Genomic DNA, 16,852 nt, shown 5'->3' with positions numbered 1-16,852 from the left:
AAAACGGGATCAACTGTATTACTAATGGCAGCAGCAACTTACCCAGTTATGGGCACAGCATTCTGATGCAACAGGGAAGCTTTCCCTGCTCTCAGGATTGACAAGAGTGCCTCTCCCTTACCCACTAAGGGAACCCCAACAGCTGCAAAGGACGTTGCTAGCCCCTGGACCATAGTGGCTGCAGGTGATACACAAGAGGGATCCAGGGTAAAAGAAGAGTGGTCTGAGGTACAACAAATGTCCACAGCAGTCACCCATTTGCGGTTAAGGCAAATTGCTTGCCTACTGTGGTGGCAAAGGCTTTTTGCTTAACAACAACTTTTTGTGGCTGTAAGAAAGACCAACTGTGAGACTGGTAGTTTGTTTCATAGTCAAGCCGAAAATGGTGACTCTTTCCCAGAGAAGACAAGCAGCAAATGCCGGTAAAAACTACAAGTATTTAAAAGGCACCTTTTTCATAGAAAAAAACAGTAAAAAGCACTTTAAAACTTTGCCACCCTCAAAAAGTAAAATAAGCACAAATTCTCCACAGAAAACAAGTTTTTCAGTTACTTTACGCAACTTTTAAACTGGCAGAAAATAGAGTACTCTTTTGACAGTCCATTAAAACACAGAAAACTTAGCTTTAAAATACTTTTCCTGAAGAGGAAAGTGATAAAACACAAACAATATTTAGAAAATGTAAGTTTTTTCCCCAAAGGAAACTTATGTGCCCTGCAAAGGAACAGCACCAAGCGCACAGTCGATCCTCAGAAGCCTTAGGGGAGAGTATTCATCGGCAGTTGTAAAGCTCTGGATGGCTTGGCATATACGCTTGTCTTTTAGTCAGCTCAGCTCAAGCTGACTGACAGTTTGTTGAACGTACCCTGAAGCTTTGGAAGCTTGCTGGCTGTTATATCCTTGCAGGATACAACACATATGGCTAAGGCTACTGCAGCCGTGATCAGTATGATAAACATCATTAGCTACGCTCTTAGATACGACAGAAGCTAAAATCTTGTAATCATGGTTTAATATTGAGATAAGGTGACATGAGATAGCTGTAGTACGGTACTTTTCAAGTTTCAGGAATGCTGATGTAATGGCCACCCCTCCATGATGCCATTAAATATTGGGAACAAAAGGGGGAAAGGAAGGTCTTTAAACTTTCCAATACTCCATCTGGGTCTGGGGTTTTTACCATTGTCTGAGCCCCTTAAAATAACTTTCATCTCTTCCCTGTTTATAAAGGCTATGTAGTAAGTCTGCATCTTCTGGACCTAACCTATGGAGTCACATTGTGTGTCAAGGGAAATGTCAACTGTTGCAGGATCTGGTGTAGTATCTTTCACACATGAAGTGGAGAAATATGTGACAACACCCTCCAGAATTTCTGGGGTAGAACATATTGTTGCCTCAGATGCTGGATTTTGAACTCGTAATAAAATCCAACTAGTTGATTGGGCTCCAAGCCGCAGTGCTTGATTTAAATTTAGGGTGCACTTCTCAAACCATCTAACATTCAGATACGTCTTCATATAGTCTATCTTGTAATCTTATGCAGCTGTGATTAATTGCTTGAGTTCAAAAATCCGCGTATCTTCCTCTAAAGCCCAGAAAACCTTATCTCACTGCAACCTTGTTAACTCCTATTGCTAACTTAAAACTCTAGAATGAGCTCTAGAAATCCTCTCATTTGCTGGCCCACTTCCTGTCCCGATGATTGCTTTTGTAACGTGGAATGGAGTAAGTCACTGATTTTTATCTGTAAAGCTCTGCACCATACAGAAGTACAAGGTAACACTATGATCCCTAGCTCCTTTCATTGAGTCGAGTTTGAGTGATAGTAGGGGGGTGGTCAGACAGGATGACTTGGGCATATTCAAAGTTCTGAAACCTATAAGAGTATTCTTCAGAAACTAACATTTTAACTATTCTAAACCATGAGGAGAACTGTGGAGTATGGTGTGTGTGCATGCGTGTGTATGTAGGATAATTCATTGATTTGTGAGTATCCATCATACCCATCGTTGTAGCATGAGATTATTAAACCTGCCCAGGTTTACGCTCAAAGCACGGGTCTTGAATGAACTTCCCCTAAGGAAAAGATTGTTCAAGTCTTAACGGAGCTCCTTTCCAAGTCAGTGTCACAACACCTCTGTATCTGCCCCTGTTTAAGACAAAAATTTTAGATCTTTGATGATCTTCTGCAGTTAAGTGAGTTTCCTGCATAAGTATTATGTGGGGCTACCAGTGGTTAAAATATACTTTAAGCATAATTTTTATTTATTTATTTTTTAACTGGGTTCCTAAGTCTGTTTACATTCCAAGAAACTATACAAAAAAAACTGTTAGTGAAGTAGTTGTAATTTACTTAGTAATAACACAGCATCCTCCCATATAGTAGAGGACATTTTCTCTAGTCAACTTCTGAGACCCCCAGGCTAAGCTTGCTCAAGAATGTCTGCATAGCTGCTGACATATAGTCATGTTCCAGATCCACATCATACAATTATGATGCAGTTGGAAAAAGTAAATAGGAAACATGAATATTATACTTGCTATTAACACAGCACAGAATATGTACTTGAAATAGTAAAAATACAGATACAGACCAAGTGTAGCATTACAAGGCGTAGAATGGGGAAGCCTACTTCCTCTTAAAAAAACAGGAAAATGAAAGCACACTGCCTAAAAAGCTGTGTATAGGAGCAAATAATTTCCAATGCACTCCATCTATTCACCTCTCCCTCCTGTTGTTCCCTTGCTAAGTGAGGAGAACGTCCACAGTTATGCAAAGTAGTAAGCCAATAAGTAAAAATAAATAAATAAGTTTTCATTGTATCCTCTATCTGCATCCAAACAAATCACAGAATAGGTGAGGGGTAATGAAAGTCTGTAGCATACAACTGCCCAAAAGATCTGGAAAAAGTTATGTTTTGTCTCACCTTTTCGCTACTGTTCTCTGCTTATTCTCCCTAAAACCTGTGCCCACCTCTGTAATACTCAAATTGCTTACTAAACTAAGGCCACGCTCCCTATCCGCTGACAATCTTCCCACCGAATACCTGAAACTTGGTGCCACCGCAGTTGCATGCTCTATCGGTATATTAATTTTAACTGATCTATCTTAGAATCCAGAATCCCTCAAATTTAGAAGAAATCCATCATAACCCCATTGCATAAAGATGGAAATACCAACAACTTAACTAATTATAGACCCATTTCCATCCTCTCACCTTTATCCAAAATACTGGAAAAGTGTATACACTCTCAACTATTGAAATAATTCTCTGATAATGCTGTCTTTGCCTCTGCACAATATGGCTTTCGCCCTGCACATAGTACTACTGCAGCCTTACTGTCTTTCACTGATACTGTGAACAAGGCTTTGGACTCTGGTCTACTGACAACACTACTTTTATTAAACCTGTTCAAAGCTTTCGACACAGTATCACATACTAAACTACTCCAGCAACTAGCAACAGTAGGATGCCCCAACCGTATCCTTACCTGGTTTCTAGCTACCTGGATAGTAGACAACAATCTGCGAGATGGCAAAACAGTCAATCTGGTTATCTGATAAAAAGGGAGTCCCCAAAGGATCAATTCTTGTACCTCTGCTTTTCATTGTATTTATAAATAATCTCCACATAGTTTTTGTATAAAATTCAGTCAGCCAATATGTGGATGATTCTACCATCATATCCTCCTCTAACAACTTCCAAGATCTCTTAAAAATAACACAAAATGCCTTCTCAACCATAGAAACCTGGCTAAACAAAGCACAACTATTATCAAATCCCAAAAAATCTGAGCTCCTACTATTTACTTCTAAACCACCCTTCAGGACTTTAAAATCTACTCCCAAAGCGAGACAGAAATTAAAGTAGTAAAGTCAGCAAAACTATTAGGCAGTACTGCAGATGATAAACTATCCTTTGAACAACTTATTCTTAGCACAATAAAGAAAACCCATTTTAAACTAGGGGAAACTTTATAGACATAAACTCTACATGGACAAACACAATTACATACCTACTGTATGGTTCCCCCATCTTTACCAACCTTCACAATCTCTAAGTAATAAACTTAAGTATGCTATTACACAATTGAAAAATTTGCTCCTGGTCTACCAAACCGCACACATCACTGCCAGGCTGTTAAGGAGTTGAAATGGCTTGAACTCTCCTACTACCTGCAGTACTCCCGACTAACTCTTGCTCACAAATTTACAACTCAGAAAACTGTCCCTCACTTGATTCTATCCTACAATCCTACATCACCTCCCAGACCCTTTGGCCATCAAATAAACTGCTTTTAAATGTTTACAAGACCAATAAAAGAGCTGGTCAAAGCTTGTACTCCCACACCATAGCTAAATTATGGAACTCTCTACCCCCTTTATTATACAATTTAACTCCATAAAAACCTTCAAATCTGCCCTAAAAAGCCATTTTCTTAACAATCATATCTGTCCGTGCGCCCAGAACCTTAGACCCCCATAAGCAAAATTCTGTGATTTTTCTGACTCGTATTTTCTGACTTGTATGGATCACTTTTAAAATTAAGCAAATAATCTGCAAACAGATTGTAATTTCATTGTATAAATATGAACTGTTTATGTTGATTGTACCTGCTTACTATGCTTTTACAATTTGTGCAAAAAGGCACCCTGTTGCATCTTAACTGTATTGTCTTGGGTTAATTACTTTTAGGACTTTAAGATGATAGAGGAGCTTTGCTTATAGATGGGATGAAGGTCGCATAGTGTGAAACTTAGAACATGATTCCTGATCTTGGTTGTGTGTCATAGGTGTAGACTTACTGTGATCTTGGATCACATTATACTTCACTTGAGAAGGGGAAATACTGCAGAATATGTAATTGCCAGAAGAATTGTTAAACTTGCAATGTTTTATGCACCTTTGACCCCTAAAACAGGAAGGAATTGTTAATGTCCTTCTATTGTTATGGGTGCTAGCATTTTGTAGCTAGACATTTTATTTGTAGATTTTTAAACCAACCCTTGGACTACAAAACAAAAAAAGCAGGTAGTGACATCATAGTTATACAAGTGTTCTTGTTTCAGTTCTTCAGTCCAACAGATTGGTTTGTATGGCTGTATCCTTCATAGGTTTACCTATCAGAGGTAAAGTTTTTGCACAGATATTGATCGTGTTTTAGTGAATGGTAGTTGGGATATTTTATATACATTGTGTGTTATAGGTTTCTCTGGCCAAAGGGCAGTGTGGATTATTTTAAGCTTTGAAGTTTGAAAGACTTATCCCTGGGATTGTAGAGAAAGATGGCATTTGGTTGTTAAAAGATGAACATTTGTGGTTAGTTACAGGGAGGACCATTCTTGTCTGTGTGGTCATTTTATGTTGATTGGAATGCATGATGGTTTGCTGTTAGAGGAGCTAATTTAAAAATATATTTAGTGGTATAAGGCTAAATAGATACGAGAGTAGACAAACAGCATTACAGCAGTGTAGTTGGGGACATTACTTTTTCTCTGGGTTACAAAAGATACTTTGTTAAAGGAAAAAGCAGAGACATTATGTACCTCAAATACTCAAAAGATGAAAGATTGATTGCAAGTTAAGAGATGCATGGTACAGAGAGGATGAAAGAAATCTCCACATTACTGTGCAGAGAGATCATTCAGTCTGTGTGTGACTTATCTTGCCTGTTTGATTCTAGTGGGGAGAAATTTCCTCCAAGGCATGTCTGTCGGCTGTATTAAATGCTTGTTTGCATGAAATGTTTGGAGGTGAGGTGGTATCTAGGCAAGACATTTGGAAGTTTCTTTATATTAAGGTTGAGGGTTGAATGTTTCTATTACTCTGGAAGAAGTAAAGGTGGATTTAACTGGATCCATTGCCTTCCTGTACAGCATGATTGTCTTAGATTTCTTTGGAAAAAGAGTGATAGGAGAGCTCTGAAAAATTGGAGACCAGTTTCCATGCTGAGTACTTATTTTAATCTTTTAATGAATGTATTGCAAAGGAGGATGTGTTTGGGTATTATACTTCTTTTTATAGAAGGAGCTTTATGGATTTATCATGGTAAAATTAAAAAAAATGTACATGTTCAAAACAAAATTATGAAAGGATTGTTTATGGGCCATCCCCCAGTTTAAATTGAAAGAGTTTTGTTTTTTTTTTTGTTTTTTTTTTTTTATAGAAAGTCCCGTCCCAGGACTTCAGAAATAAAGCACTTTACTTTAGTGCTTCATTTGTGGAGAAAGGAGAGTAGTTTTTTTCTTTGAACTTCAAAACTGAAGCACATTAGCTTTCCATGGGGTTAGAGGACCTTTTTGCTCCTCAAGTCTAGTCCGAAGAGAAGATCTTTTTGAGATGGGCAACCAGATCAGGATTGCAACCGGTGGCAAAATAGCTAGCTCTACACCTGTGTGTCCAGTTACTGAGTGCTATATTGTCTCAGTCCTCCATTATTCAAATCAGTTATTAACGCTGTTGTATGTACCTTTAAATCTTTTACTGATTACTGGCAGTGGAGAGCAAAGTGTAGGACTTTGTTGCCTTCTTTATTTAAAGTATATTATCTTTTTATAGTATGCAGGGGGGAGTATGTTTGCTGTGTCCCCAGCCATGCTACTCTCATAAAATGTCTTGCAATTAGTTCTGGAGTAATCTGAGTTTAGAGGAGCTGACTGTAGAAATAATTTATTTTTGTTCTTGAAGTTATCAAAATTTTGAGAATGCAGTTCAGCGACATAAGTTTGGGGGAAATAGAATGGGATACATTTTGATATAATGGGAAAGGTGACTGTGACTTGGAAATCTGACATGTCTTTCAATAAAACAACTTGCTGTATTCAGTTGTTTTGTTTTTTAGATCTTATTTGGATGAGTTTATGTATAAATATGAATCTACTTTGAAACAGACATAAGATAAGAGTTTACTTTATTAGGAGTAGTACCTTTTTAACCATTAGAGCAGTATATTGAATTCTGTTAAGCGGTATTGTGTATAATAAAAATGACAAAGGGGTGACTCTTATGAACTCAGATATGTACTATACTTCATTTATATAGCCACTAGTGTTCCATGTCTCACTTGTAGCTGTTACAAAAATAGCAAGCAAGAAGAAACTTACTTTTGGCCGTGTTTTTTTTGCATGCAGCTTTGAAAAGAGTGAAACTTTGAAATTAACAGAAGTTGTTAGTTTCTCTGTATAAGCTTTGGACTGCATCAGTTGTGACAGTTTTTGTTTTCTTGTATATTATCCTGAGAAAGATCTGTTGTGATCAAGGGTCTACCCCAGGTAAACAAATATAAATAAAAAAAAAATGTTGATAGTTGTGAGAAATCCCAGGTGTATTTAAGCGATGTATTGAAAATACTTATTTTTGTGTTTGGCCCTTACGAAGCAGCATGTTAATGGAATTATGAGGTGCAAGGTTAAGTGAACAGATATGTTCTACTAGGGTGTCCAGTTGTGGAGACTTTAAGCCATGGTTTGGTTTTCTCTTTTTTAATCGTAGAATAGCAAAAGTTGAGAGTAACAGAAAATCTAATTTGTTTTGGGTTTTATGGTCTGTACCAAATCTTGCTGAAATGCAGTTAATATAATGTGGATGCAGCTGTATGGAAAAGTTGGAGTGGAATTAGTGGAGAATTCCTGTTTAATGTCAAATGGAATATGCGTTTGAAGATTGCATTTATTGTTACTGCAGTTTCCCATTAATTTCTCCTTCTTTATGTTACTGAAGTGTTTTTGTACATGTCATGTATTTTTTTATTCTTCATTTAATTTTAAACTTGTGATGCTGTTTATTGACATTTTTGATAATTTTCAGTAAAGCTCCCCTACTATCTGGCAACTGTTTTCTGTCATAGACAGTGACAAAGATTCAATTATGCTGAGTAGGAGATTTGTAATTGAGAAGGAAACAATGGAAAATGTGGACAAAGAAATTATTAAATTTAAAATTTCCACGTTTTTGGATCTTTCTAATATTCTGGAACTTAAAAATGCATGCATCCTTAGAAACATAAATGAGGAAGTTGCATCACTTAAAAGACCTCCTTCAAATCTGCAGCTGGAGAAATTGCATTCTTTATTCCAGTTGGCAGATTCAATATGAAAAAGGAGCAACCTCTTTTAACCTTCCAAAAAGCAAACAAAAAGGAACAAATCTTTTCTAAAAATAAGGTACAAATATTTTATAGAATCTGGTTGGTGCTATTTCATATTAAAACCTTTACTGCCGTATTTCCCTGACCACGTATTGCTAAATGTAGAAGTGTCCTGCATTGTTAGACTTTTGTATTTATGTAACTAGCTTACCAAGTACTTTAACTGTATCATTATTTTTTTATGTATTGTATGTCTGTGTTTGTACTTGTGATATTTGCTGCTTATAGGTTCATAGGTATATGCTAGGCTAACGACCACTAGGGCCTTTATACACCTAGCCATACAATCCAACCCAGTTGTATCGCGAGTGTTTATTAGAAGGAGGTATGTTAATTTGGACATTACTGTCTGCCACTGTCTGGCAGCAACATGGGGGGACAGACTAAGGGTGAATTTCTAGTCTGTCATCCATTGTTCAAGGTTACGCTTAAAACAGAGTTAGAGACGGGCTGTGGTTCACATGGATGAGGAACCTGTACAAGAGCAAGGGGATCCTCTGAGATATACATCTTTGTTGCCAACATGTCTTGTTTGTCACAAGTAAAATTTAAATCCTTAGATCTAGTGGTTCTGATGCTCTTCATTTTGGAGATGTGCAAAATGTCCATTAGAGCTGGATCCAAGGATGCATTGTCTTCCAGGCTTAGCCTCTCAGTAACCTGTAGGACACAAGAGACAGGGCTGTAGGGCAATGTATTTATACCCTGGATTCTATTGTTAAGAAGCCTTTGTGGGTGCTCCGACTGTTGCATATGTCTGGTCAGGTATATGCCAAAAAGGGGCATTATTCTCAATGATGGGTCTGACAAGGGCCGAATAAAGTGGCACTAAAACGTCCTTGGACCTGGATGCTATGCCCTTACTTACAAGTTGGGCAACATAAAATGATTTTCCTACTTCCTTGGCCACATGTTGGTCAAAGGCCCAATGATTCTGTACATATATTCCCAAATCCCTGACTTACCAGGTCAAGTCTTAAGGGTATGTTATCCATAGAGTAATTAACCTGGGTGGCAACTTTCCCAAAACACACTATAATGCACTTCTTAACACTGAGTGCAAAGCACATACTCATCTGAGACACATTCATGGATACCAGCAATGTCTGTCTTCATGTAGTCCAGGGAGGTACGTCTGAGATCGTTAACACCCACATGGACTTTGATAGAATTATACTACTGTTGCTGTCTGAGCTCTTTTCCTTTTCATGTTTACATGTTTGGGTGAGCCCACTTTCCTAGTTAATGAATAAATAAGTAAACTGTAATGCTGAAGAATTGAGGAGTGTATTAGGGAGGAGATTGTGCATGATCTAGATAAGCCAGGAATAATAAGGCATACAGATGAGAGAAGAATGCAGTGTCACTCGTGATTATATCGTGATGTAAACTGACAGGGATGTGCAAAGATGTGGAATTAAAAAAAAATGGAAAAAGTATTTACATTTCTGAGAAGTTACTAGAACAGCTGCTAGTAAAGCCAGAAGAACAAAACATCCTGTGAGTATAGTTTCTAAAATTGCAAACACCTGACAGCTGTGACATTTGGGAACAGCAGTTCAGTTATCGGTGGCCAAGCACGTTTTCATTTGGGTAAAGAACCAGTTTATGTTGAATCATTTGAGTGTTTTAGGATTTTAGAGAATGTGCTTAGCTTAATTAGCTCACTTTATTCATTGTGTACCTGTTTTATCTAGTTCAGGGGGGTCTACTTCATATGATAGAAAGTTCATTTGATAGAAATTCATCTGACCGACACCATAACACCGAAAGTTCAAAACACTGAAAACCCATTTGACTGAAACTCATAACACTGAAATATGAAATTAAAAGGATGATGCCCTTTTCCCCACTGTAGTGCGATCCTGAAGTTGGTATATCTATATATATTTAGGGGGGTATGGGGGGGGACGTAGCCCCCCCATGTACTTCATACATTTTAAACCATACACATGGATACTTATAACTGCAATGAATAACTCTTTGCAGAAAACAATATTTACCTAAACTATGTGGGGGGCTGTGCCCCCCCACACACCCCCTAACTATATATACTAACTCCAGGATCTCACTACAGTGGGGAAAAGGGCATATACCTTTTACTGTAATGTTTCATTGTTATGAGTTTCAGTCAAATGGGTTTTCAGTGTTTTGAACTTTCGTTGTTATGGTCTCTGTCAAATGAATTTCTGTCAAATGAACTTTCTATCATATGAAATAGACCCATTCAAGGTCATAGTTGTATTTAAGCGTTCCTGGCACTTACTGAGCACAAGAAAGTAAAACAACATAGATAGGATGCTGGTCTGTTGCAGAGCATATACACACGCACACGTGCCAACGCACATACACACATCATACCCCTATGGACAAACTGAAAGGACTGGAATTTCACTTACAGGCATGTCTTTGTGACTTGAAAGGGAATCCAGACACCCAACAAAACCCTACAGAATTCACAAAAGTCAACACATCTGGGAAACTGAACTGGAGAGCCGACCACTGAGGCGCAGTAGCACGTCAATGTTAATTACTATGAACTATGGAACAATTTTACCTTTCAAAATAAGACAGTTATGAGGAGTTAATCCATTTTCAGATAATTTTTTTCAGTAACCATCTTTATCCTTTATGATGATGCAGTGATGGAGACTGTTACTGTAGGAATGTGCTTTTGGGGGGTAGGACTGTTTTGCTGAATTAAAAAACAAAAAACTACATTAGATGCCAGATGTTACATTTAACAAATAAATATTTTACATTCTTCTGGACAACAGGAATGTTGTTTGTTAATTTTTATTTATTTTTTTTGTGTGTGGTGAGTGAGTAATTATGAAAAATGGATGTGATTCTTGGGGGAATGAGGGAACACTAAATATAATTCTGTTTGACCATATTTGTAAGTATAATAAAGAATGCCATTTTTGGTTTGCCCACAGCACCTGCCGTCAGAAAAAGGTCAAGAAGTGATGCAAAATGAAATCAGTCTACAAAACTCTAAGGATGAACAAGGAATGGTGGATTCTTTAGTAAGTACACAAAAATAATTTATTAAACCAGATTTGGCAAGAAGGGTTTGAGATGAAAAGAGATAAATTAGATGTGGTAATTGTTTATGATCTATTACAGATAGATGAAATGCAAGATGTTCATCATATTGATCAGTGCTGCAGTAGCCTTAGCTATGTGGGTTTATGTCCTGCACCTTCCATGTGCCCAAACTGTCAGGCAGCTTGAGCTCTTCAGAGCTTCACTGCAGCTGAAGAGTACGCTCCTTTGGGGCTTTTGAATATTGTCAGTCAGCTTGTACTGTTCCTTTGCTAGACAGATAAATTCCCTCTGAGGAAAAAAAAACTTCCATTTAATAATTTTGCTTATTTATGCTTTCCTCTACAGGAAAATTATTTAATGTTAGGAGTTTGTGTTTTAACAGACTGTCACGAGACTGTACTGCAATTTTAAAGAAATGTGCTCTTTTTTTCCTGTCAGTTTGAACGTTGTTTAAAGTAACTGAAAACCTTTTTTTTTGTGGAGAAATTGTGCTGATTTAACTATATGGGGCTGGCATAGCCTTTTAAATTACTTTTTATTTGTAGATTCTATTAACCAGTGCTGGTCTTTCATTTAGGTCCCCTATTTCTTTCTCTTTGTCTATACTGTGACATAAGTCCCTGATAGGGAAGGCAATCTTTAACCTGCAGTCCAAATAAATTATTGGCGTCTTCCCATTTTGTCATCTTTCCGTCTCTAGTTATTTGCTCCCAATACCTTGGTTCTTTTGTCAGTTTTCTCCAGTAAATTTCGGCCCCCTTTTGCCTATTGTCTGTATCCCTAATTACAGTCATTTATCAAGATAATCATCTTTCTCCATTTTTGGTTGAGTTCTTAGAAAGCTTTCTGCTACTTTACGGATGTAATATTCTGCATGATTATTGCTATTCTCCTTAATAGCCTGGATCCAAAACTAGAGTCCCTCCTTGTTTTTTGAGCTTCCCCCGTGTTTCATCATCAACCCTTTCCACTTTGAATTATAGTTTTCTGCTTGTGCTATGTATAGGAGTCTTAACTATGTAACTCTGAAATGACCCTTCAGACTGGGAATCCCAATCCGCCCTGTTCTACTGGACGAATCAGCATATCTCACTTGACTCTTGCTGTCTTCCCCTCCCAGATGAAGTCCTTCAGCTCTTTATTAATTGCTACCCACAACTTCTCCTCTGATTGATAAAAAAATGCCTGACCCATGTATAAAATTAAAGGGACTAAAAACATTTTAACTGCTTGTATCTTACTATCCATATCCATATAACAAAGCTTCCATTTTCTCAGTTTTTATATTACGTTTTGTTTAGTCTCTTCCCACATATCTTTAGCTGCCACACTAGATAATTTTTAATCCATACTCCTAAATATTTCATTTTATCATGTCCCCATAAATATGGGTACTCCTAAACCAGTTTATGTGTGGGTACATAATTTACCTCTATTGCCTTTGTTTTAGCTTCATTAATTTTGTATCCCCAGAAGATCTGATGAAACTGTCTAAAAATATTCCATAACGCTGTAATCTCTTATTCTGATTTTGTCAGGTGCAAAATATCATTTGCAAATAAAGCCATCTTTTATTGACTACCATACCAATTATATCCTTGAATTTCTGAATCCCTTTTTTTCTTTGCCAGAGGTTCTAAATGTAATGCAAATAAAGGGGAAAGAGGACATCCTTGCCTGGTTCCTCTGCTCAAGCAGAAATTATCAGAGAGGACCCCCACCACTTTAATTTTCTCCTCCAATCCCTCATATATTCTCCTAATTTCTTTATTTTATTTGTTTGCAGTTTGTTAACTGGGAAAGTGCATTGGGCCAGAATGAGCCCGTTTTCAGTGGAGGCCTAGAGACAAAAGCTCCATATATAAGTATTACAACGCTAATGTCAACAGAGTTAGCAAGTACAATACAATTTTCAAAAACTACTAAAACACAGAAATATAAAAAAAGGAATAATAACATTTGAGCAACACACTAATTTAGAAAACAGAATAATAACATTTCAGCAAGGTGTTGTAACATAGCATTGAATGAAATTAAAGCAAGTATTTTGGCATACATAAGTATAATTTGGAGTGCAGGCATTTATGCACTCAACGTTTCATGAGGTGAGAGGAAGGAAGAATTGGAGGAGGAGAGTAGAACAGTGAAAGGTGAATAGGTTGAGTTTGAGAAAGGAAAAAAGGGAGTGGGAGTGGAAATGAAATGAAGGGAGTCACTAGGGTGAGTTATGAGAAAGGAGGAAAGGGAGAGGGATTGGAAATGAAATGAAGGGAGTCACTAGGGTGAGTTATGAGAAAGGAAAAAAAGAGAAGGACTGGAAATGAAATGAAAGTAGTCACTAGGCTGAGTTGTAAGAAAGGAAAAAAGGGAGAGGGAGTGGAAATGAAATGAAGGGAGTCACTAGTGTGAGTTATGAGAAAGGAGGAAAGGGACAGGGTGTGGAAATGAAATGAAGGGAGTCACTACGGTGAGTTATGAGAAAGGAGGAAAGTGAGAGGGAGTGGAAATGAAATGAAGGGAGTCAGTAGGGTGAGTTATGAGAAAGGAGAAAAGGGAGAGGGAGTGGAAATGAAATTAAGGGAGTCACTTGGGTGAGTTATGAGAAAAGAAAAAAGGGAGAGGGACTGGAAATGAAATGAAGGGAGTCACTAGGCTGAATTATGAGAAAGGAAAAAAGGGAGAGGGAGTGGAAATGAAATGAAGGGAGTCTCTAGGGTGAGTTATGAGAAAAGAAAAAGGGAGATGGAGCGGAAATGAAATAAAGGGAGTCACTAGCATGAGTGATGAGAAAGGAAAAAAGGGAGAGGGAGTGGAAATGAAGGGAGTCACTAGGATGAGTTATGAGAAAGGAGAAAAGGGAGAGGGAGTGGAAATGAAATGAAGGGAGTCACTAGGTTGAGTTTTGAGAAAGGAGAACATTTTTTTTTCAAGAAATGCAAATGCTTCTATTGCCCTGCTCATAAAGTCCCAGCTTACTCTATCAAGTGCTTTCACTGCATCAAGACCTAACAACAACATTAATGGTATTTGCTTCCCTCTGGCTCATCAGTGTTATGTCAAATGTCTGCCTCCCCTCCACAAAACAACATTGGTCATATCTATCAGTTTTGGCATTACATTTGCAATTCTTTTAGCCGTTATAGACATGAACACTTTGTAATCATGGTTTAGTATTGAAATGGGCCTGTATGAAGCTATATCTGATGGATCCTCACCCTCTTTAGGTATTACAGCTGCCATTGCTTTCTTCCAGGACGGTGGTACTCCTCCTTCTCTTAACATATTGTTAAACAAAACCTTCCAGATCTTTATCAGTTTTTTCTTCCTAGCTTCCAAACTTCCACAGGAATGTCATCTGTACCTGGGGACTTTCCTGTAGATGGTTATGCATCACAATTTTTATTTCATCTCCTCCTATCCTGTTAGTAATTGAGCCTCATCTGCCTCTAACCTTGGCATATTTATTTCTTCCATGAACATTTCCATTTGTATCTTTTCTTGATTTTCATATTTCTCTGCTTTATAGAGACTCTCATAGAATTTCCAAAATATTTGTAATACCGCTACAGAATCTCTTGTTACCTTCTTCGTTATAGGCTTCATAAGTTTGGCGACAACTTTCTGTTGTCTGAGTTGTTGTGCTAAAAGTTTTTGTGCTGTAGTGTTATCAAAAAAACAGTTGCTTAACAGCAATCTTTCTAAGCTCATGCACATTATTCAGGTAATCCCTTACTTTTTTGCCTAGCATTCTGCAGTTAATCCTCATCTTGTTCTGAGATCCCCCTATTCTGCAATACTTTCACTTTTGTAAGTCCCTCTAAATAATTCTTGTTACTTCTTAAGCATAACTCCCTTTCTTTATTTCCACTCTATTTTTAAACTCCATCTTAATTTTATCCCATTCCGTAGCTATATTTTCAGACGAAATTTCTATCCTCTCGTAACATCTCCTGAATAATCTCCACTACCCATTCCTTAAATTCTTCTGTGTTCACAGGTAGGTGGGAAAGCACCAGTGTCTCATTTTTATTTCATTACGCTGTGTTTTTATGTTAGCTATTAATGGCGCATGATCTGAAATAGTTATTAGATGGGCATCAAGACCTTCAGTTAAATGAACATGTTCCTGTGAAATATAAATTCTGTTTAGCCTAGCCAAGTTTTTATATCCTGGGGAATAATATGTAAATTCACTCTGAACTCGTATTAAATGTCGCGGTGGTATGGCAGTAGCATTGTTACCTCACAGCAAGAGGTTCTCCTGTTCGATTCTCGGCTGGGCTTGGGAGTGCCTTCTGTGTGGAGTCTGCATGTCCTCCCCACGGTTGTGTAGCGTTCGAAAGATGTGTGCGTAAATGGGCATTCATAGGTTAGTACTAGGCTAACTGCCCTTGTGAGCCATTTTAAGCCTAGCCAATTATCCCTTGTGAGACTCAAACCCTGCACCTTATGTTTGTAAGGCAAACACCTTAACCATTAGGTCACCCTCCTTCATTGAAGGTTGAGCGTTGAGCTGGCACCTCGGCATTTCGTAAAAATTTACTGCTAATCATTAGCGGACCGGAGTTCCGCTGTGGCGACACCTTACCGGGAAAAGCCGAAAGACAAACAACAACAACTCTGAACTCTTATTACTGAATTCACATCTTCCATGCCAAATATTTTCATAAAGTTCTTCAAAAATTTTTCTTTGTTATATTTTCCCTTCTGGGCCCCCAGGCACATCATCACTGCTGCAAATCAAGTTCCAGTCCCCACCACTAGGTAATATTCCTTACTGAAAACTGATTATTTCTCCCAGAATCATCTTAAGCTCCATGACAGCAGTTTTAGGTGGAATATAAATGCATGCCAGTGTAATCTTCCTCCCTTGCCAGTAGCCCTTTAGCACTACAAATCTGCCATTATTATCTTGTTCTATCACTCTTGGAGCTCCTCTTGCAGTTAATATAAGTACTCTTTTTTTCCTTTGTCCTAAGTATTCTGCTGAATAACCATCCTGAAAACCTTTCTTTATCAAATTCACATGTTCAGTTCCCTCTAAGTGTGTCTTCTGTAACATAGCTAGTTGCACTCTGCATTTGTTTAATATAGTTCACTACTCTTTCTTGTTTATATTTGTGTGAGGCCATTTACATTTAAAGACATTAAATACAGCATTACTGTATTAAAAAGTTATTATTTCCACCTTTTATATATGACACCTTTTTTGTTAAATGTCTAGTTCTAGCTTTTGTGGTACATGCATGCACTGTTTGGCAGGTTGAACTTTTATACACTTGTTTCTTGTCATATACATTTGAGCCTATGTCATATCTTACAAAACTTTTTGTTTTATTGAAAATCCTCAAGCAAAAAAAAAACACCTCGACACCCCCTAAAACATATTAACTTAATAACTCTACACTAACTCTACACTAACTTAATAAATCTACAACAACTGGAAAGGCCACAGAAATACCTCACCAAGAGGATTACCGGCCTCAAAGAGATGCCCTATGCAGACCATCTAAAAAAAACTGCAGCTTTATTCCATTGCATATCGCCTACTCAGAGGCGATCTCTGCCTAGCACACAAAGCTATGTCAAACCCAGAGCTTTTAGACATGCTCCACTTAAAGAAATCCCAATCCCTACGAGCTACACGCTCTAG

At 37.7% G+C, this 16,852-nt stretch overlaps 1 protein-coding gene across 2 annotated transcripts in view; it reads left to right on the top strand.

Moving 5' to 3' along the window:
• Nucleotides 1-16,852, top strand: part of RBM27 (RNA binding motif protein 27) — a 2,498,992-nt gene that overhangs the window by 2,262,275 nt on the left and 219,865 nt on the right. For both annotated transcript variants that reach the window (XM_044064021.1, XM_044064022.1), the window contains one exon: nt 11,088-11,177. In XM_044064021.1, coding sequence (XP_043919956.1) covers nt 11,088-11,177 — 90 coding nt within the window. The remainder of the gene's footprint in view (nt 1-11,087; nt 11,178-16,852) is intronic.

The sequence above is a fragment of the Protopterus annectens genome, chromosome 2.part2 (assembly GCF_019279795.1).
Source record: "Protopterus annectens isolate FY-2018-M chromosome 2.part2, PAN1.0, whole genome shotgun sequence".
NCBI lineage: Eukaryota > Metazoa > Chordata > Ceratodontiformes > Protopteridae > Protopterus > Protopterus annectens.
The sequence above is the reverse complement of the archived record's forward strand: the minus strand, read 5'-3'. Positions and strand labels throughout refer to the sequence as shown.